The following is a 27,331-nucleotide window of genomic DNA, read 5'->3' on the forward strand; positions in this document are numbered from 1 at the left end:
TGAGGGTGCTGGATGTGGTGTCAGTCAAGTCTGCTTTGTCCTGGATGGTTTCCAGCTTCCTGAGTGTTCTTGGAGCCACATGTATCCACGCAAGAGGGGACGATTCCATCTCATTCCTCACATGTGCCGTGCACATGGTGGTCAGGTTTCAGGGAGTCACGAGGTCAGTTGTTAGCTACAGAATTAGCAGCCTGCAACCTGCTCTTTCATCATACGTGCTCACAACCATCTATATGCAGGAGAAGACAGCCCACAACAGGGCAAGAGAGAGAAGACAGGAGGGGGATGCCTGAGCTCAGGGCCCCTCACACAACTTGAACAGTAGGCTGCCGAGCTGGCAGGGAAGGACCATGACCGTGCCTGTGTCGTTAGCAAGGTCGATGTCTCCCAACCATCTCGTGGGGAAGCATGCTTAATCCAGACAACCTCGGAAAATCAAAGCGATTGATGAGTACCAAGTTTGAACCAGCTTAGGTATTCACTCACTCTCTCCTCCATTCTAGGTGCCAGCAGAAGAGGGCGAGGCCAGACCCCGCACCTGAAGTCCGCTCCAGCCTGCAGGAGATCTTGGAAGAGAATGAGAATGACTTCTCACCTGTGCAACTCTCAAAGCATTCGCCTGTACCCCCACCAGCCCAGAGACACACATCTCGGTGGGTCATATATCCAGTTTAGGCTCAGGCTCACACTCAGGTGGTCACCTTAGAGACACATGTCCATAGCAGGAGGGGGCAGTGACAGCCAAGGCCTCTGGCACTCGGAGGACTGCTGGGGAAGAGGCCTCTGCTAAGTCTGAGTCAGATGATGAGCCTCTGGAAGCGGCCATGGAGAGGATGCTGGAGTGTCAGCGAGATGCAGGGGAAACATCAGGAAGAGCTGCTAGACACCCTCGATAGAGTGGCACAAGAGATGGAGGAGTCCATCTACATGCTCTCTGATGTAGTGGCTCTGACCTGTGAGCACATTGAAGTTTCGATGGGGAGGACGGCAGATGCCGTGGAGAACCTGGTCTAGCGAATGCCCACTTTCTGTCAAAGATGCACTCGGACCTGCACTCTGTCCCTGTAGCCATAGGTGATCTTTCGCAGAGGGTACACGAGAGGGGGGGCGGGGCACCGCGATCTCCCTCCAGGTGCCCCTTCTCCTCAAGGAGTCAGGGTGGGGCCAACCAAAGTCATCACAGACAACAGGGCACTGTAGTCAGCAGGCTCTCTCCACCTCTGCTGTGGATGTTGGGGCTGCACCTAGACGTAACGGTAGAGTAAGGAAAATTAAAAAATATTGAATGAGCACAGGTGGCATGGGTGTTCAATGATTGTAAATAGTTTTTACACTTTCAAATGTGCTATTTTGCACCGATTGGAAGTCTCCTGGATTCATTCTTGCTGCTGGTTTTAATGGTTGTGCACACTGCACCCCTTCCAGGGCTGGACCAAGGATGGGTCTTCCTCCCCCTAATGGGTGCTGCTCATGGAGACATTGCTCTTTGACAAGAGTGATGACTGCCATATGCAAGAAGCTTCCCACTCACAAAATAATCAGCTGGTGTCCACAATGCTCAAGGCTCTGGGAATGGACCTTGTCACAACGGAAAGACTAACCACATGAGCCTGTGTCAGGCAGGTCCATACCCCTGGGAGGATGGAGGTTTGCAGGCGTCAGTTGGCTGCCATTCACCTGTGTGCCCCTTGTAGACACCCCCTCCCTCCATTTGCCCCTTCTTCCTTAACTCTTTCTGGAGCAAATGGTCAGTGACTCAGAGTGAACAGCAACTCTACACCTTGCTGGGATGGTGTTATCATGAGAACCCTCTGGGCCAGACATGGTGCCATGTGGCCTTCACCAAATAGTGAGGAGTAACAAATGAGAAAGCTGTCATACAGGCTCCACATGATTATTCAGGCTTCCCTTTAGTCGTCCAGTTGTGCTGAACATGAACTGCACTTGCCTGAGGAGACCCTCCTTCCCAGTGATGTTTTGCACTTGGACATTGAGGGCGTTGCCTTTGTCTCGAGCTGGTTCTGTCTCAGGATGGTGCATCTCCACCACCTTTTACCCATCCTACTGTCACCCACCAACTTCCCCCACCACCCACCCCACCACCATCAACGTCACTTTTCTCTTCATTACCATTGGTTCCCCTTAACTTTCCCCTTAGTTACCCTTGGGTTACCCTTGAGCCTCCCCCCATCACCCTGGATCCTAACACTGTTAATCTGCATGTGTCTTACCTCCCCACTGAGCTGACCCCAGTCACCATTCCTCTGCCCACCCCGATCTTCCCCACTCCCATGATCCATGTTACCATCCTTGTCCCACTCAATAATGAGATCTGTACTCGCCATAACTGGACCTTCCCACCCTGCACCAACCCATTTCCCCCTCTCACAGTCACCGTCCCCTCATATCACCAGCACCCCCAGTTCTCCCCCCATGATCCCAACGTTGACTCTACTGACCCTTCCCTCTGAAACACACTCTGGTCCCATCACACCTCCCTTCCTCCCCTTCCCCTTCATGCCCTCTTTTCCCCTCCACTCCATCCGGACCATCCCCTTGTTCTCTTCTAGAGCCCGCTACTTTCTCTCATCTGGACCGCCCTTGTTCTTATCCAGACCACCCCCCTTGTTCGCATCTGGACCTCCCCAGTCTTCTCCTCTGGACCCCAACCTTCTTGTCTTGCACCCATCACCTCCCCACTTTATCTCCACTGGACATCCCCCCTTGCGTCTTCCGCGCACATCTGCAGCCAGCTCCAGTGGTGCAGAGAGCATGGAGACTAAGGTAAGGCCTTTAACATTCTCCCTCGCCACGAGGGTCCAGTTGGGTTATTGAATGGTGTGATTTCCCACTGGCGGGGTGGAAGGTGTGGTGGGGGTGCACAATTCAGGTCTGTTGGGTTTTAATGAGCATGCATGAGATGCAAAATGGGTTCCTGCCGAGCTTCAGCGGGAGACCCGACCCGCCATCAGCCGGACATGAACGTCAGGGGAGGGCGATCCCGACCTGGTTTCCTGACATCGGGAAACCAATTCTCGCTCCCCACCATATTTTCCACTCTCGCCTGCCACGAATCTCACTGATGTCGGGAAGGGAAGATTCCATCCATTGTTTCCTGACAACCGGATCCTTAACCAGAAATCATAGATTTGCAATAATCAGGAAACAAACTATCTGGGAAATGAGGAGCCATTCTTAACATGGTTGTGGGAGGTGGGTGGTTAGAGTCTGGAACACACTTCCTGAAATCATGGTGGAACCAGAATTTATTGGTACTTTCAAAAGGCAATCGGACATGTTCTTGAAGAGAACTAATTTGCCAGGTTATAAGGGAGTGTGTGTGTCTAAATTAGGCCACTCATTCAAAGAGCCAGCACAGACATGATGGGCTGAATGGTCTCCTTCTGTGTTGTAAGATTCTATAATTGCCCTGGTGAAAATGAAAAAGCATATTGAATGACCTATTCCAAAGATTTCCTGACAAATATAATTGCTATGGAATCACCTGTAAGGTAGGGACCCTGGGAGTGGTGGGGCAGAGTGGGGAGTTGAAGAGCCCATTCCCACCTCTGTGCCCAACTCCAGTGAAAAATCCCACCCTTTGAGCAGGGGAGGAGGGATTTGTTATAAAAGAGAACAACGTGTTTTAGTAGTTGCCTCTCTGTTCAAAGCGTTTGTGCAGTGATCAATCCCAACACTGGAAAACAGAAAGTGAAACTAGGAAATAGGCTTGAAATTTCACAACCTGACACAGTCGCAGTTTAGAATTGCGCTGTGGATTCAGACATGGGAGGCAGTAAGTTAGCAACTTTACACTGTTACTGTGACTCCATTTTCATATTTAAAGGTATTTAATACATTCAATTCTCATTTCAGCTTACTCGGCGGAGGATGACGTTCATCGTCTCACCATCGACGCAAAGTAAATTGCTTTGATCACGAAATATTTCCAGACCGGTCACAACCTCACGTAAATTATTATTTTTTTGAAAACAATTTCACCTCGAGATCTTACTCTTTTCTCCCGTACTGTTTTTTTTTTCTCTGCAAGGTTCCTGGAATTGCTTCGGAGCAAGCTGTGGGACTACAGCCCTCCCAAAGGATGTGGGGACTATATTAACATCTTACTCTTCGGCTTGGAGGGGGCTGGTAAATCAGCCACCATTAATACAATCCTCTCAGCTCTGGATCCAGGTAGTAAAACGATAACCAGTGTCCCAACTGGACTGAATCCCAACCCTCTCAAGCCCGAGGTAATCTGTCGTTCGGTTTTTTTTCCACAATCAATTCTATCGCTATTAACATCACTGGCAAGGCTGCTATTAATTGACCATTTCTTCCTATAGTTGCCCCGATAAGGTGGGGTTGACCTTCTTCTTGATCCATTGGCAGCAGGCGTGATACGGTTAAGCGGAGTGCTGAATCATTTCAGAAAGCAGTTAAGGATTAACAACGTTCGTGTGGGACCAGAATCTCATAGACTCAGAGTGAGGACAAGAGGTTCCTTTCTCTAAAGGGCATTTGTGAATCAGTTGTGTTTTAATGACAGATTCACGTAATGTCATCTTATTATTTCTGGTTTGCATTTAAGCTTAATTGGCCATGGTGGGATTTGCACTGGTGTGTTCTGAATTATTAATCCAGTAATATAACCACTAAACTACCATATCCCTAAATCTACTTATGTTTTTTTTTAACTCCTGAACAGTTCAGATCCTACACGCCATATTTTGCTAAGTCACTAAAGCTTTGGGACACAGCCGGTTGGAACGCGATAAATGATGCAGTTAAGGCAAAGGAAATTTTAAAGATGATCCTGGAAGGAAGGATCCCAGAAAAAACCAATGTGAGTGTCCTCAACTATTTTACACATTTAAGGTGCATCATTTTACAGGTTCTCATTAAACTCACAAAACCACTCAGAGTGTAAAAGGAACAATATTTGCATGAAATTATTTTTCCTATACTTCAGCCGTGAATCAAGGGGTAATACTCTCCCCTCTTAGACTGAGGGTCACGGGGTTTGAGTCCCCATTCCACTGACTCGAGCACGTCATCTCGGCTGATGTTCCCAGTGCATTACTGAGGGATTGCTGCCTTGTTGGGAGGCTGTCTTTCAGATGAGACACCAAACAGTGACTCTGTCCTCTCAGGTAGATGTAAAGTAAACCACAGGGGCAGCAAATGGACAGAATACACAGGTACGGAGTAGCATAAATAAAAACACAGGAATAACACTCAACAGCAGAGTAACAAGGAAACATAGAGAAAAGTCCTAGTTATACCCAGTGGCAGAGTAACTGAGAAAAAGACAAAAGAAACACAGGGACAGAGTAACTGAGAAATAAAAGAATGTTCAAGAGTAACACATGAGAGCAGAGGGGCTAAGAACATATAGAAATGGTTGCAGCAGTAGCATACAGGTATAGGGTGAAATGTTGATAACTAACACCGAGCAATAGAAAGATGAAGAAAAATCCAGTAGTAACACACAGAAACAGAGTAATCAAAACACTGAGAAAAACCCAACATGAGAACAGAGTAAATGGGAATCATAGAGAAACATCAAGTGTAACACAAAATAACAGAGTCATCAAGAAACACAGTGAAAAATCCAAGAGCAACCTACAGGGTGCAGAGTAATAAAGAAACAGTGAAAAGTCCAAGAATTGCACACAAACAGAGTAATAAAGAAACAGAGAAAAAAGTCCAAGGCTACAAAATTGGGCTTTCTAATGCCACTGGTTCAGCACTATGGGATTGCAGAAAATGGCAGCTGATCCACCTCTGGTCACTTACGGCGTGGCACACCAAGCTTGGAAAGGCACTAGTGTGAGTGTATCATACCAGAAGCATGTAGGGTGGGGAGGTTGTGACATCAGTCAGCACCTAATGCTGACCCGCCCTGCCATTTGGGGCCTCACAGTTCCTGTTAATGTTTTGTGTTGAACACTTTCAAATGAACACGCATTCAACTTCACAAGGGACTCACCCACCAACCACTATCTACCCCCCACCCCCTCCGCCCACCCGCCCGAGCTGGCCCCAACCCTGATGCCGACCAGTGCTATTTAAAGGAATCAGTATGGGACTTACAGGTGATGTTTTTTCGACTTGGTTTTGCTGCTGTAGAGTTAGTGTGTTCAGTATTGTTAGAGGAGCTCTCAGAAGAGAACGGTACTGGAGTTTTCCATGGAGTTCAGTGCTGTTTGATGGCCTGTGAGCAGAATGCCTAATATCACACTTGGGGGTTACAGACAGTTTCTCTTGGGCTGCAGCACAACAGGGAGAAGGAGCACAGGTAGCAGAGAGGGAAAGGTTGTGCAGAGTGAGGAGGAAGGGGAGCTCTCAATCAAAAGTCTCATCCACCCAAGGTATTCAGGGAGCATTTCTCTTACTTTCACTTTAACCTGGTGCAGTGTCTGATGTGGTTACAATTCACTGACCAGGTGGTCATTGCACTATGTCACCTCCTCTACCTGAACCTGGTTCCAGTGGATGGCTCTGTCAGTGCCCAGGAAGGTCACCATGGCCCTCAATTTCCACACCTCATGATCCTTCCAGGCTGGAGCCAGTGTCATCACCAATATCTCACCCTTTGCAGTGCATCGCCAGATGAAGTAGGGCACAGAGGCTCAGTACACCGGGAGAAGAGATTTCATTGTCTTGAAGCAGGAGGAGCAAGCATGTGACCTTTCCAGTGGAGCGGGGTTCCCATTGGTGCAGGGAGCCATCAAGTGCACACTCATGACTCTACAGCTGCTGCATCTCAATGAGTTGATGTCCTGAAGTGGCAAAGAGTACTGGTCCCTTAATGTGAGCTGCTGTGTGACCATGCACAGAGCATTATATTGGTGAATTGCTGCTCTCCTGGCAGCAGCAATGACGCTTTTATCCTGCATTAGTCAGCCTTTTCCTCTATCGTCAAAGCACCATGATCAGACAGAAGGTGGCTGCACTTGGTGATGAGGGTTACTCACCCTACACGAGCCTCATGACTTCCCTCCACCACCCAAACATAGATAGACAACATGTTTACAATGACAGCCATGTTGTCACCAGGAACATTGTGGGCAAAAGCCCATCAATGCTCTGAACAACTGTTCCACTCCCTGGACTGCTTGAGGGGAGCCCGACAATAGTCACCAGAGTGTGTCACTAAATTTGTGATGATTCGCTGTATGTGACACAACTTGATTCTTATGAGGGAGCAGAGTATGCCACCAGACTTCTGACTAGCACCTCAGGAGGAAGAAGAGGAGGAGTAAGGGAGGAGGGATCTGGGTTACCATCACTCCGGAATGGCTAACCTTGAGTGGCTAATCAGACTCCAGTTCTCCAAGAAGCATCCCTACATCACCATTACTTCATAATTCCCATCTTTCCATCCATCTGCTATGGATCATCATAGGGTCCTTGTGACTAAAATCCTGAAATAAAAGACACCACTAAAAACCCATTCCATACCAACTTTATTCAACAACACTTCCATTAATACATATAGTGCTCAACTAGTTATCCTTATGTTTTCTCTTAATATCTATCTTGTGCATTTATACTTTCAGATAAGCATGAACTGCCACGGGCCAGCCAGTTAAACCTCACTGTGCAGGTGCCTTTGCCTGGTCTGGTGTCCCTGTGCAGTGCTAACCAGTAGCTGCAGTATGTCTGATGAAAGGCGGCTGACTTTCAATGTGGTAGTTTGCAGATGGTCTTGCAGGATGTCCTTGAACATCTCTGGGGCCTTGAGGGCCTGGCTTAGGACTGCACCATCTTGACATAGGCGGCAACAGTCTAGACTTGATGGGTGACAGGCAGCAGCAAGGACAATGGTAGCATGGCAGTGGTGGGAGGATGAATGCTGCCATCCTTTGAGAGGACGTGTGTAGCACGGAGCTACTGCCACTCCCAAGGGGCGATGCCACATCAATAGCAGTAATCAGCTGGAGCACAGTTTGTCGGATTGCTGTGAGACCTTGCAACCCCCTTTGAGCACTGGGATCTACAGCCATGATGGCAGCAGGCTGGGTTTACCTGGCAAGAAGTAAAGATTTCATCACTTCAGTCTGAGCTTCCAGTGCAATACTGGGATGATGGATGAACTCTGTTTGTGCTGCCATGGAAACTGAGACATTGGCCACCAGATACTACAGCATGGCTGGGTCCACAAGTTCTCCTGGATTGGCCACCAGTTCCACCCAAGAATAGATGGGCTGTGATCTTTGCTGGAAGGCCTGTGCCAGTATTCGAGATAGACTCTTCTAAGCACCATGTCAGTAACAAAAGGCAGGGCTGCCAATGCACCAAGTATTTTGGAGTGCATGTCCCTCAGCCTTTTCCTGAATGCCACCCGCTGATGTCCTCACCCGAGTCCTGTGCAGCAGAACTCATCTGACTCTGCAGAGAGCTGGCACATTCCATCCTATCCCCTGGCCTGGCTGCAGCCTCCTCGTGCCCAGTGACTCAATACATGTAGATCTCGCCTCTATGCTACGCTTTAAAGTACCTACGGTGCCAGTATGTAAACCGTTGGTTGTGAGTGTCACATCAAATGACCATGTATCTTCATCAGAGATATCTTGCTTGTCCCCTGCAGAGTGAGGTTGAACTGGCTGGTCAGGTGGCAGTTCTTGGCTATCTGAAAGTATAAATGCAGGAGGGGAGGGTTGGGGTGAGCGGAAAGGAGGGTGGATAGAAAAGCAAGTGGTCCATGATCACACCATCTACAGCTTTCACTTTATAGTTGGATGAGGGTGAAATGGAGTTTGAGAATGTGGATAAGGCAGGAACATAGTCATCCTAGATGTTCTTGACAAGATCAGTTGCAATAACCTCAGGCACTGCGGCCCAATAACTCACAGTATCATCTCCTACAAGGAGCTCAGGAGATACATGGAGCCCTGTCCCTTGCTGCTTTTGTTGCTGCCTCCTGTAATGTGGGACCTTGTCATGCAAGAGAGCACAAAGTGTGTCAAGAGTGTGAAGGTGGTATGCTCGTCATAGCTGAACAGTTAGAAGTAGTTGGAAGCTGTGAGATGTGGGTGTAAAGCTTACTGCTGTGCTGTGCTGTGAGTGTGAGGAGCAGATGGATGTTAGGGCACGTCCAGAATCACACAGTGCAGAAGAGGCCCTTCGGCCCATCGAGTCTGCACCGTCACATGAGAAACACCCGACCTACTTACCTAATCCCATTTACCAGCACTTGGCCCACAGCCTTGAATGTTATGACGCGCCAAATGCTCATCCAGCTACTTTTTTAAGGATGTGAGGCAACCCACCTCCAGCACCGTCCCAGGCAGTGCATTCCAGACCGTCACCACCCTCTGGGTAAAAAAGATTTTCCTCACATCCCCCCTAAACCTCCTGCCCCTCACCTTGAACTTATGTCCCCTCGTGAGTGACCCTTCAGCTAAGGGGAACAGCTGCTCCCTATCCACCCTGTCCATGCTCCTCATAATCTTGTACACCTCGATCAGGTCGCCCCTCAGTCTTCTCTTTTCCAACAAAAACAACCCAAGTCTATCCAACCTCTCTTCATAGCTTAAATGTTTCATCCCAGGTAACATCCTTGTGAATCTCCTCTGCACCCCCTCCAGTGCAATCACATCCTTCCTATAATGTGGTGACCAGAACTGCACACAGTACTCTAGCTGTGGCCTCACCAAGGTTCTATACAACTCCAACATGACCTCCCTACTTTTGTAATCTATGCCTCGATTGATAAAGACAAGTGTCCCATATGCCTTTTTCACCACCCCACTAACATGCCCCTCTGCCTTCAGAGATGTATGACACACACGCCAAGGTCCCTTTGTTCCTCAGAACTACCTAGTGTCATACCGTTCATTGAATATTTCCTTGTCAAATTACTCCTTCCAAAGTGTATCACCTCACACTTCTCAGGGTTAAATTCCATCTGCCACTTATCTGCCCATTTGACCATCCCGTCTATATCTTCCTGTAGCCTAAGACACTCAACCTCACTGTTAACCGACCGGCCAATCTTTGTGTCATCCGCAAACTTACTAATTCTACCCCCCACATAGTCATCTATGTCGTTTATATAAATGACAAATAATAGGGGACCCAGCACAGATCCCTGTGGTACACCACTGGACACTGGCTTCCAGTCACTAAAGCATCCTTCTATCATCATCCTTTGTTTCCTACATCTGAGCAATTTTGAATCCACCTTATCAAGTTAACCTGTATTCCATGTGCATTTGCCTTCTTTATAAGTCTTCCATGTGGGACCTTGTCAAAGGCTTTGCTGAAATCCATATAAACTACATCAACTGCACTACCCTCATCTACACACCTGATCACCTCCTCAAAAAATTCAATCAAATTTGTTAGGCATGACCTCCCTCTGACAAAGCCATGCTGACTATCCCTGATCAAACCTTGCCTCTCCAAGTGGAGATAGATTCTCTCCTTCAGAATTTTCTCCAATAGTTTCCCTACCACTGACGTGAGACTCACTGGTCTGTCGTTCCCTGGCTTATATCGACAACCCTTCTTAAATAGCGGAACCACATTAGCTGTGCTGCTGTCCTCTGGCACCTCCCCCGTGGCCAGAGAGGAATTAAAAATTTTGATCAGAGCCCCTGCGATCTCCTCCCTTGCCTCCCTCAGCAGTCTGGGACACAAATCATCCGGACCTGGAGATTTGTCCACTTTTAAGCCTGCCAACACCTCCAATACCTTGTCACTCCCTATATCAATTTGCTTGAGAATCTCGCAGTCTCTCTCCCCGAGTTCGATACCTTCAACCTCATTCGCTTGGATGAAGGTGGATGTGAAGTATTCATTCAACACTCTAGCAATGTCCTCTGGCTCCACCCATAGATTGCCCCCTTGGTTCCTTATGGACCCTACTCTTTCCCTGGTTATCCTCTTCCCATTGATATACTTACAGAATATCTTGGGATTATCCCTGCTTTTACCAGCCAAGTTTCAAGTTTCCAAAGTGTTTTTTGTTCATGCACACACACAAAAATCATTCCCCACTCTCACCCTTTCTCCATGTTAACTCTCTGGCTAAAGCACTGGAGCAAGGGAAGTTTGGATATCCTAACCATTTGAGCCACTTTAAAATATTCTAATAAGAACATGCAGGAACAGAGTAACACACGGGAACAGAGTAACCAGGAAACATGGAGTAAAGTCCCAGAGTAACACACCGAGACAGTAAAACAAAGACCAAGGACTACACACAGGGACAGAGTAACCAAGATATAAATGGACTTGGAAGGAAATGAAATGGCGCAAGGTGCAGAGCAGGGGAGGAAGAGACAAAGTTAAAGTTTGATGGAGAAAGAGAGAGAAACCCTGACTGATATCTAAAGTTGACGCTGAGATAGGAGCAATGTGGATCTCAGTAGCACTGGTGAATGAGGTGAATGAGCTGTGTCTGATAGGACTGGGAATCCTGCCAATAAACATTTGCCTTAGTGTTCAGCCATTGTAAACATTTGTGCCATTGGTGGCTATTAGAATAGCTATTTCGTTTTTCTCTATATTATAGTTGCACGGTTTAAATCCTGATTTGGAAGATAGCAATTATCAAGTCATTCCAGAAAATATAATTCATGGAGTCGCATTCATTGTTGACCTGGACACGATAGACAACATCAGTGGGGATTTGAAGAAACGCTTTCAGGACATGCAAATGATTGTGGTACAAAAACGTAAGTCTCTGTTTTAATTTCTGCCGATATAATCTTTGTTATCATTCAGTTTTATGTTTAACATTCATATTTTCAAATATTTTTTCAGATATTTACAGGATTGTGATTGGGACCAAATTTGACCGATTAGGGATACCAGAGAAATACAATAATTACATTTATCAATACAAGCCACTGCAGGAGAAGGTAACTGGACTAGAGTTACTGAAATGCATTCAGTACAGGAGGCAGGATTTAGTTTGAGACCTCTTACTCTGAACGAATGCAGGCAGCCAGTCGAACATGCATGGCCTTCTCAAGTGTGGCTCAGTGGGTTGTGGGTACACATCCCACTTCAGTAACATGAACTTAAATTAGATTGGCACTCCATGCAGTACTGAGGGAATGCTGAACTTTTGGAGGTGCCTTCACTTGAGTGAGAAGATTAATTGAGGCTCTATCTGCCTCTCAGGTGGACATAGAAGATCTTATGCCACTATTCTCTCCTGTGTCCTTGCCAATATTTATCCCTCATTGTAGACTGAAAAGTCCAGATTATGAAATGAATTACTTCATTTGCTGTTTATGCAGAAATTGGCAGTCACATATTTGTATAGACTGGTCTGTATGTAGCACTTTTCACAACTCAGGGTGTCCCAAAGCTCTTGACAACCAATAAAGTACAGCCACTGTTATAATATGGAAAACACAAGAGACAATTTGTGCGCAGCAAGCTCCCATGGATCGAAATTAGATAAATGGCCAGATAGTCTGTTTTTCAGTTGAGTATGAGTTGAGATTTGTGATCCAGAAATATGATCGGCATGACTAGTTTATAATTTTTATAACCTGCCTCTCTCTCACCCTCTCTTCTTTTTCTCTTAGTTTGAAAAGTTGTCAGAAGATACTGGGATGGAGCAGCGCAGCTTATTTGCCATTTCGAATAAATGGAAGGGCGATACGATAGATCAGACCAGATGTGTGCTCATTTTGCACGCATTGGAAACTATGGTCAGAAACATAAATGAACACCACAGAACAGCAAAATAATGAATACACCTAATCTTACATAGAACTGTGTAACAAATCCTATTTCTCTATCATAATGACCGACTTAGTTCACTTTAAATGACACAACATGAAAATCCATTATCTTCTGAATTGTTTTGTAGAAGTAGAATGTTAGGTAAAGGGTGGTTGATATGTGAGGATCAGATGTATTTACTCTCTGTGCATCTTTCCAGCAGATGTGGTCATAGAGCCAATCAGTACGAAGGAGGCCATTCAGTGTATTGTCCTGTACTAGCTCTTTGAAAGAAATATCCAATCAGTTGCATTACCATTTGCTCCTGCAACTTTCTCCTTTTCAAGTACTTATTCAATTCCCTTTTGAAAGTTACTCCTGAATCTGCTTCCACCGCCCTTACAGGCAGCATGCTCCAGATCACAAGAACTCGGTGTTAAAAAAAAATTCTCCTCATCTTTCCCCCTGAGCTTTGAGTAATTATCCCAAGTCTGAGCATCTCTTTGGTTACCAGCGCTCTTGCCATTGGAAATATTTTCTCCCTATTTACTCTAGCGAAAGCCCTCATGATTTTGAATGCTAGTATTAAATCTCTCCTTATGCTTCTCTGCTCTAAGGAGAATCACTGCAGCTTCTCCAGTCTCTCCAAATTAACTGAAGTCACTCTTAACTAGTCAGTGTTCTTTTGAAAATGTAGTTGCTGTGCGGTTCACTAACCTGTTGCTTTTGATTAGGTTTGTTTTGTCTATTGCCCCCTAATAGAAAAAACTGGGTTGGCAGTGGGTTCTGGGTGGATAGTTCTCAGACATTGAGCTTTCTGCAGCTTTAAAATCATCTCAATGATCCTCCTCATTTTTGGTGAATGTGTCCCCATTAAAACACTTACTGTCTCCCACCTTGGTTGTTCCACCAATACTGTCCCATCTTCACTCCCACGAGCACAAGGGACACAGGCTTCAATGTATCTGGTACACAAATGGTTTTGCCATGTTTATTCAAACAACAAATACTATTGGGCCTTGCTGTCTCTACCAAAACACCCACTAGATATCAAAGATATCCTTTAACTTTATTTTCTTGAGTACCAACTGTCTCCAGTTATTTTCTCTTTAATCACCATCAGAACAACATCAACTCGCATTGATGTAGCATTTTTATCATAACAAAATGCCCCTAGGCATTTCACAAGATCAGAACCACATAAGGAGATATTAGGCCAGATATCCAAAAGCTTAGTCAAGGAAGTGGGCTTTATGGAATGTCTTAAAGAAGAAAAGAAAGGTAGATAGGCAGAGAAATTTAGGGAGGAAATGCCAGTGGTTAGGGCTAGGGAACTGAAGGCACAGCCATTAATGATGAGGCAATTAAAATCAGTAATGCTCAAGAGGATAGAATTAGAGGCGTGCAGAACCTTGGAGGGCTGTGAGGTTCAAAGAGGTTAGGGAGGGGAAAATCCATGGTGGGATTTGAAAACAAAGACGAAGATTTTAAAATCAAAGTGTTGCTTAACCAGGAGCTGCTGTTGGTCAGTGAACAATAGGGAGATTGGGTGAACAGGACTTGGTGTAAAACAAAAACAGAAAATGCTGGAAAAACTCAGCAAGTCTGACAGCATCTGTGGAGAGAAGAACAGAGTTGACATTTGGAGTCCGTATAACACTTCTTCAGAGCTACAAAGAAGTAGAAATGTGATTAAAGCTATACTGTTTAAGGGGGGTGCTGAAGCTGGACAGAAGGCCAGCGATAGGTGGGAGCAAAGGAGAGTTTGACAAAGGTATCATAAACAAAGGGACAAAGGGAGTGTTAATGGAAGTGGTAAGGGCTAAAAAAGGTGCTGATAGTGGCAACGGTAAGAAAGCAGAATGTGATCTTTTCATTGAGAACTGTTGGTGTGACATTGGCCGTCTCAAAATCTCTGCTCCTCTCACCCACTCTAACCTGTCTCCTTCTGAACTTACTGCACTGCGTTCCCTCAGGTCCAACCCTGACTTTGTTATCAAACCTGCCGATAAAGGTGGTGCTGTTGTTGTCTGGCGTACTGACCTCTACATTGCAGAGGCTGAGCGCCAACTCTCAGACTCTTCCTCCTACCTCCCCCTGGACCGTGACCCCACCACCGAACATCAAGCCATTGTTTCCAGGACTTTCACTGACCTCATCTCCTCTGGAGATCTTCCCTTCACATCTTCCAACTTCAGCCTCCCAACCCCGGAAAGCCCGCTTCTACCTCTTTCCCAAAATCCACAAACAGGACTGTCTCTATAGAACGATCATGTCAGCCTGTTCCTGCCCCACGGAACTCATTTCTTCCTAACTTGGCTCCGTTCTCTCTCCCCTTGCTCAGTCTCTTCCCACCTACATCTGTGATTCCTCTGATGTCCTACGTCATATCAACAATTTCCAGTTCCCTGCCCCTAACTGCCTCCTCTTCACTATGGACGTCCAATCCCTCTTCACCTCCATCCCCCAGCAGGATGATCTGAGGGCTCTCGGCTTCTTCCTCAAACAGAGGCCCGAACAAGCCCCATCCACCACCACTCTCCTCCGCCTGGCTGAACTTATACTCTCACTGAACAATTTCTCCTTAAACTTGTCTCAGTTCCTCCAAATAAAAGGTGTGGCTATGGGTACCCGCATGGGCCCCAGTTATGCCTGTCTCTCTATGGGGTATGTGGAACATTCCTTGTTCCAGTCCTACTCTGGCCCCCTCCCACAACTCTTTCTCCGGTACATCGACGAATGTTTCGGTGCCGCTTCATGCTCTCGTCTGGACCTGGAAAATTTGACCAATTTTGCTTCAATTTCCACCCCTCTATGCCCTTCACATGGTCCATCTCCAACACTTCCCTCCCTTTCTTTAACCTCTCTCTCTCCATTTCTGGTGGTAGACTGTCCACCAATATTCATTACAATCCCACTGGCTCCCACAGCTACCTCGACTACAGCTCCTCACACTCTGCTTCATGTAAGGACTCCATCCCATTCTCTCAGTTCCTTCACCTCCATCGCATCTGTTCCGATGCTGCCACTTTCCAAAACAACGCTTCTGACATGTCTTCCTTGTCCCTTAACCGAGGTTTCCCACTCACTGTGGTTGACAGGGCCCTCAACCGTGTCTGACCCATTTCCCGTGCCTCGGCCCTCACACCTTCCACTCCCTCCCAGAACCATGATAGGGTCCCCCTTGTGCTCACTTTTCCCCCTTCCAGCCTCCGCATTCAAAGGATCACCCTCCGCTATTTCCGCCAACTCCAGCATGATGCCACCACCAAACACATCTTCCCCTCGCCCCTACCAACACCCACCACACACACACACCGCGCCCCCCCCCCCCCCCCTCCTGCCACCAGCATTCTATAGGGATCGTTCCCTCCGTGATACACTGGTTCACTCCTTCATCACCCCCAAAATCTCATCCCCTTCCCACGACACCTTCCCATGCAACCACGGAAGGTGCAACACCTGCCCCATTACCCCCTCCCTCCTCACCGTCCAAGGGCCCAAACACTCCTTTCAGGTGAAACAGCATTTCACTTGCACCTCGTTCAATTTGGTCTACTGCATTCGCTGCTCCCAATGCGGTCTCCTCTACATTGGAGAGACCAAACGCAGACTGGCTTTGCAGAACACATTCGGTCTGTCTACAGGCATTACCCAGACCTCCCTGTCGCTTGCCATTTCAACACACCATCCTGCTCTCACGCCCACATGTCCGTCCTTGGCCTGCTGCAATGTTCCAGTGAAGCCCAATGCAAGCTGGAGGAACAGCACCTCATCTTCAAACTAGGCACTTTACAGCCTTCTGGACTTAACACTGAGTTCAACAGCTTCAGACCATGAACGCTTTCCTCTATTTACGCCCGCTTTTAATCTCCATTTTTCAAAATTCATTTTTATTTTTTATCCACTTATTTTTATTCAGTGGTTTATCCCCTTTTTTTATCCCCCCTTTCTACAACATTTTCAATCTGATTTTTCCCCATCACCGTCCCCTCCCCCCCACCCCACCCCTACAAGGGCCATCTGTTACTTGTTCATGTCGTTCTTTCACAGAGTGTTTGCTCTTGTCTTACTATCACATTCTGCTTTCTTACCTTTCTAACACTATCAGCACCCTTTTTAGTCCTTACCACTATCATGAACAAAAGGACAAAGGGAGTGTTAATGACATCTTTGTCAAACTCTCCTTCGCCCACACCTATCACTGGTCTTCTATCCAGCTTCACCTGCTCCACCCCCTTACGCAGTATAAATTTCATCATATTTCTACTCTGTAGCTCTGAAGAAGGGTCGTACGGACTTGAAGCGTTAACTCTTTTCCTCTCTGCATAGATGCTGTCAGACCTTCTGAGTTTTTCCAGCATTTTCTGTTTTTGTTTCAGATTTTCAGAATCCGCAGTCTTTTGCTTTTAGGACTTGGTGTGAGTTAGGACATGGACAGCAGTATTTTGAATAACCTCAAATTTGCAGTGGATAGAAGTAGGGAAGACGGCTTGGAGTGAGTTAAAATAGTGGTCTAAAAAACAAAAGAGGATTTCAACAGAAGGTAAGTTGAGGCAAGGGCAGATTTGGGTGATGTTAGAGAGGGTAAATAGGTGGTATTAGCGATAGTGGAATTATGTAATAGGAAGCTCATCTCGGGATCAGATATAACACCGAGGTGCTTCACAGTCTGGTTCAGTCTCAGACACTGACCAGGAAGGATGGGATTCATGATAAGGGAATGAGGTTTATGTTCAGGACTGAAGACAATGACTTTATAGATGGTGTGATTCTGACAGATACATTAAAACCAATGCAGGCTGTAATTTCAGACCAGCCTGAGGTTCTCTTTGGAACTGTGGGAAACCAGGAAATCAGGCTATTGGCTGGGTGTTATAGGAATGAACAATGTGTGGCTCAGTGATGAGCCTGGCCATATGTTATAGTATCTGAGGAATGACTTCAACCATTTCCCATCTCCAGAAATGATTGCACAGCCTCATTAAACCTGCAAATGTGTTTCTCTCTTTGCGAGGTCTGGATTATGCCTTCAGTGACTCCTCCATGAATCTCTTTTATTCCTGATTCAGCAGGGAGACTCTCTGTCCTTCAGCTTATTACTTTATTTATGTCTTATTAAAATCCATACATCGGTGTGCATGAGGTCATGCTATATTAACCTTTCATCATAAAGTGCATTATAAATATTTATCAAATGGCATTTCTTTCTGCTGGTAAAGCCCTAAAAAAAGTGTTTAAAAAAAACAAAAGAACACATGTACTCACAATAAAATGATGAAATACGTCCATCAGATGGTCTTTCCTGTCATTTACTGCTTTCATTGAACTTTTAGGTAAAGTTTGCAGATACCCTGAAAACTATGTGCTACACCAAGATATTCCCAAGGATGTGTTATTCAGTCAGCACAGGACAAATTTCAAAGACTTTATTCAAATGAAGCTTATATGAAATGTTTTTGAAATACAGAAAGGCTGTATAGTTATATCTGCATGTGAGTGAGAAAGAAATGGAAATACATTGATCACACGACAGCTGCAGTTGTTTTGTGCTCCAAAACTTTAGAGAGTGCATTAAGCTGTGAGAGAGGGACAGTATGCACCTGGAGTTTCCTCCGAATTACCATCTGTTTGGGAGCAGACTTGATGGTTCTGTCACTAATGTTGGAACATAGCGGGGTGATGCACAAATGACATGGACGGGAGGGGGAGGGAAGGCTGAAAGAGGTTTCCAATGTAGATTGGGGTAAGTTCTAAATGTGGTGAATTATCGATTAGGGAGATGGTGCAGGCCAGTGATGCTGGGAGGGATCAGCAAGTGAATGAGGATGAAGATGGGAGGGTTTTGAACAAGTCAGAGTTGATGGAAGCAGCAAGGATGAAGGTGAATCTAGGGGGTTGGGTTAAGGAGTGCATGAACAGCCTGAGTGTATCTGCACCAGATGGACTGTAGCTGTTCAAGAAGGCATCTCACCATCTCCAGGCTCAATTAGGAATGGGTAATAAATGCTGGCCTTGCCAACTACACCTACATCCCATGAAAGAATAAGAAAAAATGTTTTGTAAGTGGGAGTGAGATTGGCATCATGACAGAAGTGGAAGTAAACAATCTTTTTAATGGAATTTAATAAAAAGTTTGAATCCCAATTCTGGATGGAATAGTTTGAGCCGAGGATCAGTGTTTCTTCAATGTAATGGACTGAAGATTCTAAAGAATAAATACACCAGCTGGGTCTCAGAGCAGATTCTCATCCCAGTCAGAAACAGGAGAATCTGCTGAGCTCTGTGAAATTAGTTGAGGACATTCTGCATACAGCAGGATGTCAATGACTGTTCATAATCTCTTAGCACAGAGAGCACTGAGCCCAGACACCCTGATCACAGCATGACCCTTAACTCACTGAACCCCCTCACTTCCTGACCCTTCACTCACTGAACCCCCTCACTTCCTGACCCCTCACTCACTGAACCCCCTCACTCCCTGACCCCTCACCCACTGACACCTCACTGAACCTACTCACTCCCTGACCCCTCACCCACTGAGCCCCCTCACTCCCTGAACCCCCTCACCCCCTGACATCTCACTCCCTGAACCCTCTCACTCCCTGACACCTCACTCACTGAATCCCCTCACTCCCTGACACCTCACTCACTGAACCCCCTCAATCCCTGAGACCTCACTCACTGAACCCCCTCACTCCCTGACACCTCACTGAACGCCCTCACTCCCTGAACCCCCTCACCCCCTGACACCTCAATCACTGAACCCCCTCACTCCCTGACACCTCACTGAACGCCCTCACTCCCTAAACCCCCTCACCCACTGACACCTCAATCACTGAACCCCCTCACTCCCTGACACCTCACTGAACGCCCTCACTCCCTAAACCCCCTCACCCACTGACACCTCAATCACTGAACCCTCTCACTCCCTGACACCTCACTCACTGAATCCCCTCATTCCCTGACACCTCACTCACTGAACCCCCTCACTCCCTGACACCTCACTCACTGAACCCCCTCACTCCCTGACACCTCACTCACTGAACCCCCTCACTCCCTGACACCTCACTCACTGAACCCCCTCACTCCCTGACACCTCACTCACTGAACCCCCTGACTTCCTGACACCTCACTCACTGAACCCTCTCCCTGACACCTCAATCACTGAACCACTTCACTCCCTGACACTTCGCTCACTGAACCCCCTCACTCTCTGACACCTCACTCCCTGACACCTCATTCACTGAACCCCCTCACTCCCTGACACCTCACTCACTGAACCGCCTCACTCCCTGACACCTCACTCACTGAACCCCCATACTTCCTGACACCTCACTCACTGAACCCTCTCCCTGACACCTCAATCACTGAACCCCTTCACTCCCTGACACTTCGCTCACTGAACCCCCTCACTCCCCCTGACACCTCACTCCCTGACACCTCACTCACTGAACCCCCTCACTCCCTGACACCTCACTCACTGAACCCCCTCACTCCCTGACACCTCACTCACTGAACCCTCTCCCTGACCCCTCACTCACTGAACCCCTTCACTCCCTGACACTTCACTCACTGAACCCCCTCATTCCCTGACACTTCACCCACTGAACCCCCTCACTCACTGACCCCTCACTGGCTGTCCTGTGACTCACTGACCCCCTGACTCACTGACCCCCTGACTCATCTTCACTGACTGAAACTCCTCATTGACTGACCCCCTCACTAACTGACTTCTCACTGACTGGTCCATCACTCACTGACCCCATCACTGGTTGACTCCCTCACTCTCTAATCTCCCCACTAAGTGACCCCTCACTGAATGGTCCCTCACTGACTGAACCCTCACTGTCCAAGCTGCTCAATGACTGTGACCAGACTCATGACTCCTCACTGACTGACCTCTCACTCAGTGATCCCTCATATACTGACCCCCTCACTCACTGATACCTCCTCACTCACTGAACCTCAGTGAATGAACTGCTTGCTGACCAACACCCTCGCTAAATGACCCCTCCCTCACTGACCTCTCATTCACTGATCTCTTACATAGTAACCCCCTCAATCACTGATACTCCCTCATACACTGACCCCTCATACACTGACCCTCCACCATCTGACACCACTCATTGACCCTCACTCACTGACCATACATTGTCTTGTCACTCACTGACCCCTCACTCAATGACCCCCTCACTCACTGACCCCTTACTGTCCCCTCACTCTCTGACCCCTCACACATTGACCCCCTCACTCACTGACCTCTGACACACTGACCTGCTCACACACTGACCCCTCACACACAAACCCCTCACTCACTGACCCCTCACTGGCTGTCCTGTCACTCACTGACCCCCTGACTCACTGACCCCCTGAATTGCTGACCCCCTGACCCCCTGAATCACTGACTCACTGATGCCTGACACACTGACCCCTTCACTTGCTGACCCCTTCACTAGCTGACCCCTTCACTTGCTGACCCCTTCACTTACTGACCCCTTCACTTACTGACCCCTGACACACTGACCCCTCACTCACTGATGGCTGACACACTGACCCCTGACTGTCCTGACACTAACTGATAAACCCCTCAGTGACTGACTCCCTCACTAACCCCCGTCACTCACTAACCCCTCACACATTGACCCCCTCACACACAGACCCCCTCACTCACTGACCCTTCACTGGCTGTCCTGTCACTCGCTGACCCCTTGACTCACTGACCCCCTGAATCACTGACCCCCTGACACACTGACCCCCTGAATCACTGATGCCTGACACACTGACCCATTCACTTGCTGACCCCTTCACTTACTGACCCCTTCACTTACTGACCCCTTCACTTACTGACCCCTGACACACTGACCCCTCACTCACTGATGCCTGACACGCTGACCTCTGACTGACTGTCCTGTCACTAACTGACAGACCCCTCAGTGACTGACTCCCTCACTAACCCTCACTAACTCCCCTCAGTCACTGACTGCTCACACACACTGACTCCTCAGTGACAGACTCCCTCAGTGATTGACTCCCTCACTGACTAACCCCCTCACACACTGACCCCTCAAACATGGACCTCCTCAATGGCATACAAGCAGAAAATGTTGGAAATACACAGCACATCTGGCAGCACCAGTACTGAGTGACAAAGAGTTATCCAACCTAATCCCAAATCTTCATCCGTAACCCTGAAGGTTTCGGCATCTCAAGTGCAAGTCCATGTGTTTTTTAAATGTGATGAGGATTTCTGCCTCAACCGCTCTGTCAGGCAGCAAGTTCCAGTCCCCAACACACTCTGGATGAAAGAATTTCTCATCAACTCCCCTCTAATCCTTCTACCAATTACTTGAAATCTCTGCCCCAGGTTATTTGTTTTCATTCATTTATGGGATGTGGGCATCGCTGCCCAAACCTAGCTACCCTTGAGAAGGTGGTGGTGAGCTGCCTTCTTGAACCGCTGCAGTCCATATAATGCAGGTACACACACAGTGCTGTTAGGGTGTTCCAGGATTTTAACACAGCGACAGTGAAGAAACGGCTGATATATTTCCAAGTCAGTACGATGAGTGGCTTGGACGGGAACTTGCAAGTGATGGTGTTCCTATGTATCTGTTGCCCTTGTCCTTCTAGATGGTAGCGGTCGTGGGTTTGGTAGGTGCTGTTTAAGGAGGCTTGGTGAGTTTCTGCAGTGCATCTTGTAGATGGTACACACTGCTGCTGCTGCTATGTATCAGTAGTTGAGAGAGTGAAGATTTGCGTATGGGGTGTCAATCAAGCGGGCTGCTTTGTCCTGGATGGTGTCAAGCTTCTTGAGTGTTGTTGGAGCTGCACTCATCCAGGCAAGTGGAGAGTATTCCATCACACTCCTGACTTGTGCCTTGTAGATGGTGGACTGGCTTTGGGGAGTCAGGAGGTAAGTTACTTGCTGCAGGATTCCTAGCCTCTGACCTGCTCTTGTAGTCACAGTATTTATATGGCTAGTCCAGTTCAGTTTCTGGTCAATGGCAACCCACAGGATGTTGATAGTTGGGGAAGTCAGTGATGGTAATGCCACAAAATGTCAAGGGATGATGGTTAGGTTCTCTCCTGTTGGGGATGGTTATTTCTTGACACTTGTGTGGCACAAATGTTACTTGCTACTTGTCAGCCCAAGCCTGGATATTGTTCAGGTCTTTCTACATTTGGACATGGACTGCTTCAGTATCTGAGGAGTTGTGAATGGTGCTGTACATTGCACAGTGAATAGCCCCACTTCTGACCTTATGATGGGAGGAAGGTCATTGATGAAACAGCTGAAGATGGGCCTAGGTCACTACCCTGAGAAACTCCTGTAGTGATGTCCTAGAACTGAGATGACTGACTTCCAACGACCACAATCATCTTCCTTTGTGCTAGGTATGACTCCAACCAGTTTTCCACCTGATTCCCATTGACTCCAGCTTTTCTAGGGCTCCTTGATGCTACACTCTGTCAAATGCTGCCTTAATGTCAAGGGCAGTCACTCTCAACTCACCACAACCAGCCCGTATCCCACGTGCCACCCACATTACCTCCCCCACCCGCCCCCTCCAACCCCGCCACCTTGCTAGACCCTTTAGAAAAAAAGGGTTTCCTTACAACATTTTAAAAATAGAGCATTTTGAATGTTATATCATCATAAACACTTTAACAAACAGTACAAGTAACATTTTCCTAATTTGTATTTTCCAAACTATAAGACCTTTGCCAATTACAAATCAAAACAAATGTGACAATTAGGATTTAGAATTCAATTTGAGTCAATTCTATTCTCATTCTTGAGTGAGACTACTTGGTTAGCTGTTTCAAAGAATCAACATATGCACAATTGGCTGAATGGCCGCCTTCTGTGCTTTATCCTTGTATGAGAAATCATGGAATAGTACAGGTGTGTTGGATTCCACATCACATTTGTGAATGCCATGGAAATCTATTCAATTCAAGCGGGGGCCGAAGATGACTTGATTGTTGTAACGACACCATCCACAACAGGGCTGGAAAATCCCGGCCAAAGTCCCGCCAACTGTCATTAATTTTCCTCCTTAGCATTTTTAAACTAGCAAGCTGAGTTTCTAACTCATGACACATCTTTAGGAGAAATATCAATCTTAGCAGTAGATTCACTAATTGGCTCTTTCAAGTCACCTAGCTTTTCCTGTAAAATCTCAGTTTCAGCATCCTCAGCCGACTTATCCAAAACCACCGGAAACAACAATACCTCATCCCCAGTCAAGTCATTTCCTAACAAAAAATCCATACCTTCAATCAGCAAATTAGGAATGACACCAATGGTAACAGGATCAGTGACTGAATCACATTTCAAAGAAACCCTATACCAGGGAATGAATAAATCATTACCATCAATATCCTACACCAATCCTTTTCATTCACGGAACTATCTGAAACTTCTAGTGTAACAATCAGGTCAAAATCAATGTAAATTAAGCATAAGTTAACAGGCAAGTTATATTCAGTTGAAACTGTAAACTACACTTTAAATAGCTGATACAACAATGGTAAATTTCACAGATTTCTCAGCTAGCCCTCTTAGAATATATGTGGCACCATGTTCAGTCCCAAAGGCCTGAATTTTATGCTCCCCCACTGGCGGCTTTTTAGGCGGGGGGAGGGGGGTGGAGAAGTGTGAAATTTTATGGAAGGGATTCCCTCCGGGTTCCTCCCCAACCTGACCACACAGCGATTTTACATTGGGGCAGGCAAGGCCTCAGATCGGAAGCCCGTCCTTGCCCCAGTTGAGACCCTTAACAGGCTAATTAATGGCCACTTAAGGGCTGTTTCCTGGCCAGCTTCAATTTTTAGGCTGGCGGGAAATTGAACCCATGTTGGGGAAACCTCAAAACAATCAGAATTAGATCTCAGGCAGGAAGGTGGGAGGCCTCGATCAGAACTGCGCCTCCCTCCAAGATGGCTTCATTCCATCTGTGTTCCGCGGATATGATTATCACCAACAAGGCACTTCTGTGGAACCTCCTTCACTTGGGTCACAACAGTCCTGATGGCTTTGCTTTCCTAGGGTCACCTTCTGACTACTCAGTAAAACCCCAGTACATGGAATGTTGGCTTTGGAAAAAAAAACCTCCAGCTCTTCAGTAGCCTGGACTACTCACACAGTTTTTTAGGTTTCAGTCTTTGCCGCTGGTTCACACACACTGATTCACAGCTACTGCTTCACAGCCACAGTCCTGCTTTGACCATCGGCTGAAACCTGATCTCTCAGCCTGGTTTACTTTTCCCAAATAGCTTCCCTTTCCCTAGCAACCCACCAGGGGCTCATTTCTCAAATGTCTGATGACACAGCCAGGAATTACAATTTACAAATTCCTCCCAGGAACCTGGAGATTCTTTTGATTTATTTTCCAGTTAGAGACTGTCTCAGAATAAAAAGCCTTGAAATCATTTCATTACATAAGTGACTAGGGAGAGTTCTGTTCAAGGGGAGAGTGGTGACATTCCACATCAGAAACTGGAAACTCATTGAACTTCGCACTTCCTCTTCAGCGCCATGGGTTTGATTTCACATCTATGTCTTGCCATTGGAGAATTCATCTGTCACTCAATGTTGCAGAGTGAATTAGATTGAGCCATTGTTGGCATAGATAATGTCAAACAGAAACAATACTCACGCCTTCCCCCTCCCTGCATCTGGTATTTGCTCATTTGATGAAGGGCAGGGCCTCACTTCAGTCCATTACAATTCTTGCTACAATTGTATAGGGCTTTGGTGAGACCACATCTGGAGTACTGTGTGCAGTTTTGGTTTCCATATCTAAGACAGGTATATTTGCCTTGAAGGTAGTACAGCAAAGGTTCACTAGATTAGTTCTTGTGTTAAGAGGGTTGTCCTTTGATGAAAGATTTTTTGTTTATCCATTCATGAGATGTGGACATCACTGGCTAGGACAGTATTTATTGTCCGTCCCTAATTGCCCTTTGTCATGACTCACTGGAGATAGTGCACTGTAATATCAAGCCCCACTGCTCCCTGAGCCGAGACAAATGTGAAAAGCCTGACCAGACCACCAAATTGCCCCAACTCTACCCAACTGTCCAATCTAGGTTAACAGAACACGAGCACCAGGTCTGCAAACCTAACAAGCAAACAGCTATTCATTAAACAAACTATCTTTAACCAGTGGCAAAAGACAGAAATATGAACTGCTAATTTTTAACTCTATAACTTAAACTCTGCCCCCTTCTTGAACACCTACACACACACACACACACATACACAAAACATGGGTTTTAAGGGTGAGGTAAAACAGTTCAATAGCACCAATCTGGAGTATGGGATTAGATGGGTTGACTTTGATTGATGTCTTCCGAAATTATGATGTTATTAATGACACCAGATGGTCTTCCAGCACTTTCAGCCTGTTGTTCACTGGTTGAAAACTTGCTTTTCAAGGTCTCTATTGGTGATTTTCCCCCTTGACAGGGGGTCTTTTCGGAGAGAGAAGGTTACAGAGATATGAAGAGACAGCCAGCTAGCTAGCTTTGCAGAGTTACTGGAATCTTACACACACACAGGAGAGAGATTTTAGGTGTGTTCTCTTTGCAGGCTAGGATCTCTCTGCTCACTGCTTTCACACAAAACCTTGGTCACCTGATCAGGAGCCAATTAAAACATTGTTGCTGAGCAGTTCCCTTTCCAGCACCCTGCTGTTCAACCTGGCACCCTTTGGTCCAGGATAACAACATTGTATATTCCACATCCTGAACATGTCTTTCGACCTGGTAGTTTTAAAGCCATGGTCCAATTTTTAAAGTGACAGTCCAAGAAAATAAATGATAGGTTCTTTACAACAGTCCTAGAGCAATAAAGAGATATGTTCCTTACACCTTGTTCAGAGGGCAGTTAAGAGTTAATCACATTGCTGTGGGTCTGGAGTCACATATAGTTCAGACCAGGTAAGGATGGCAGATTTCCTTCCCTAAAGGACATTAGTGAACCAGATGGGTTTTTACAATTGGCAATGGTTTCATGGTTGTCATCAGACTTTTAATGAATTAAACTTTCACCATCTGCCGTGGTGGGATTCAAAGCCGGGTCCCCAGAGCACTACTCTGGGTCTCTGGAATACTAGTCAGTGACAAAAAACACTATAAATTGACCGTCTGCTCTCTGGCATTTAGAAGAATGAGAGGGGATCTGATTGAAACATACATGATTCTGAAGGGGTTTGACAGGGTATACACAGACATTGTTTCCGCTGGCTGGGGAATCTAGAACATGGGGGCACAGTCTCAGGATAAGAAACAAGTGTTTCCCTTCATTGTTTCAGCTTCCCCAAAGCAGCAGAGAGTCAGAGAATCAGGGAAATGAGTAAATAGGTCAGGTCAAGGTAATAACTGTTCTGGTATAGAAAGTGCCTCTTCCCATGTATGGGTTACTGTTGGGTTGTCTTAAGAGGCTAAGTAGTGAAAGAGTGGTCCTGCTTGTTGGCAGACTGAAGTATGGGGACAGAATCTGAGGGCCAAAATGAGGAGGAAAGTTAGAATATTTTTTACAACATGGAATTTTGAATATTTCTAAAGTGGTCTGACATTTTTGTGACAGCTGTTTCACAAGTGTTAATCACTTCCTGATGTCTTGATC

General features: G+C 46.6%; 1 protein-coding gene across 1 annotated transcript; it reads left to right on the forward strand.

Annotated features, from left to right (window-relative positions):
* Positions 1-852: 852 nt before the first annotated feature.
* On the forward strand, positions 853-12,814 carry LOC144671558 (interferon-induced protein 44-like). Its single transcript, XM_078533511.1, has 7 exons — positions 853-955; positions 3,877-3,922; positions 4,052-4,253; positions 4,709-4,846; positions 11,528-11,690; positions 11,779-11,876; positions 12,555-12,814. Exons 1-7 carry the CDS (start codon positions 853-855, stop codon positions 12,717-12,719), a joined length of 915 nt encoding a protein of 304 aa, XP_078389637.1. The 3' UTR covers positions 12,720-12,814.
* The last annotated feature ends 14,517 nt before the right edge of the window (positions 12,815-27,331 follow it).

This window comes from Cetorhinus maximus, chromosome 33 (assembly GCF_964194155.1).
Source record: "Cetorhinus maximus chromosome 33, sCetMax3.hap1.1, whole genome shotgun sequence".
NCBI lineage: Eukaryota > Metazoa > Chordata > Chondrichthyes > Lamniformes > Cetorhinidae > Cetorhinus > Cetorhinus maximus.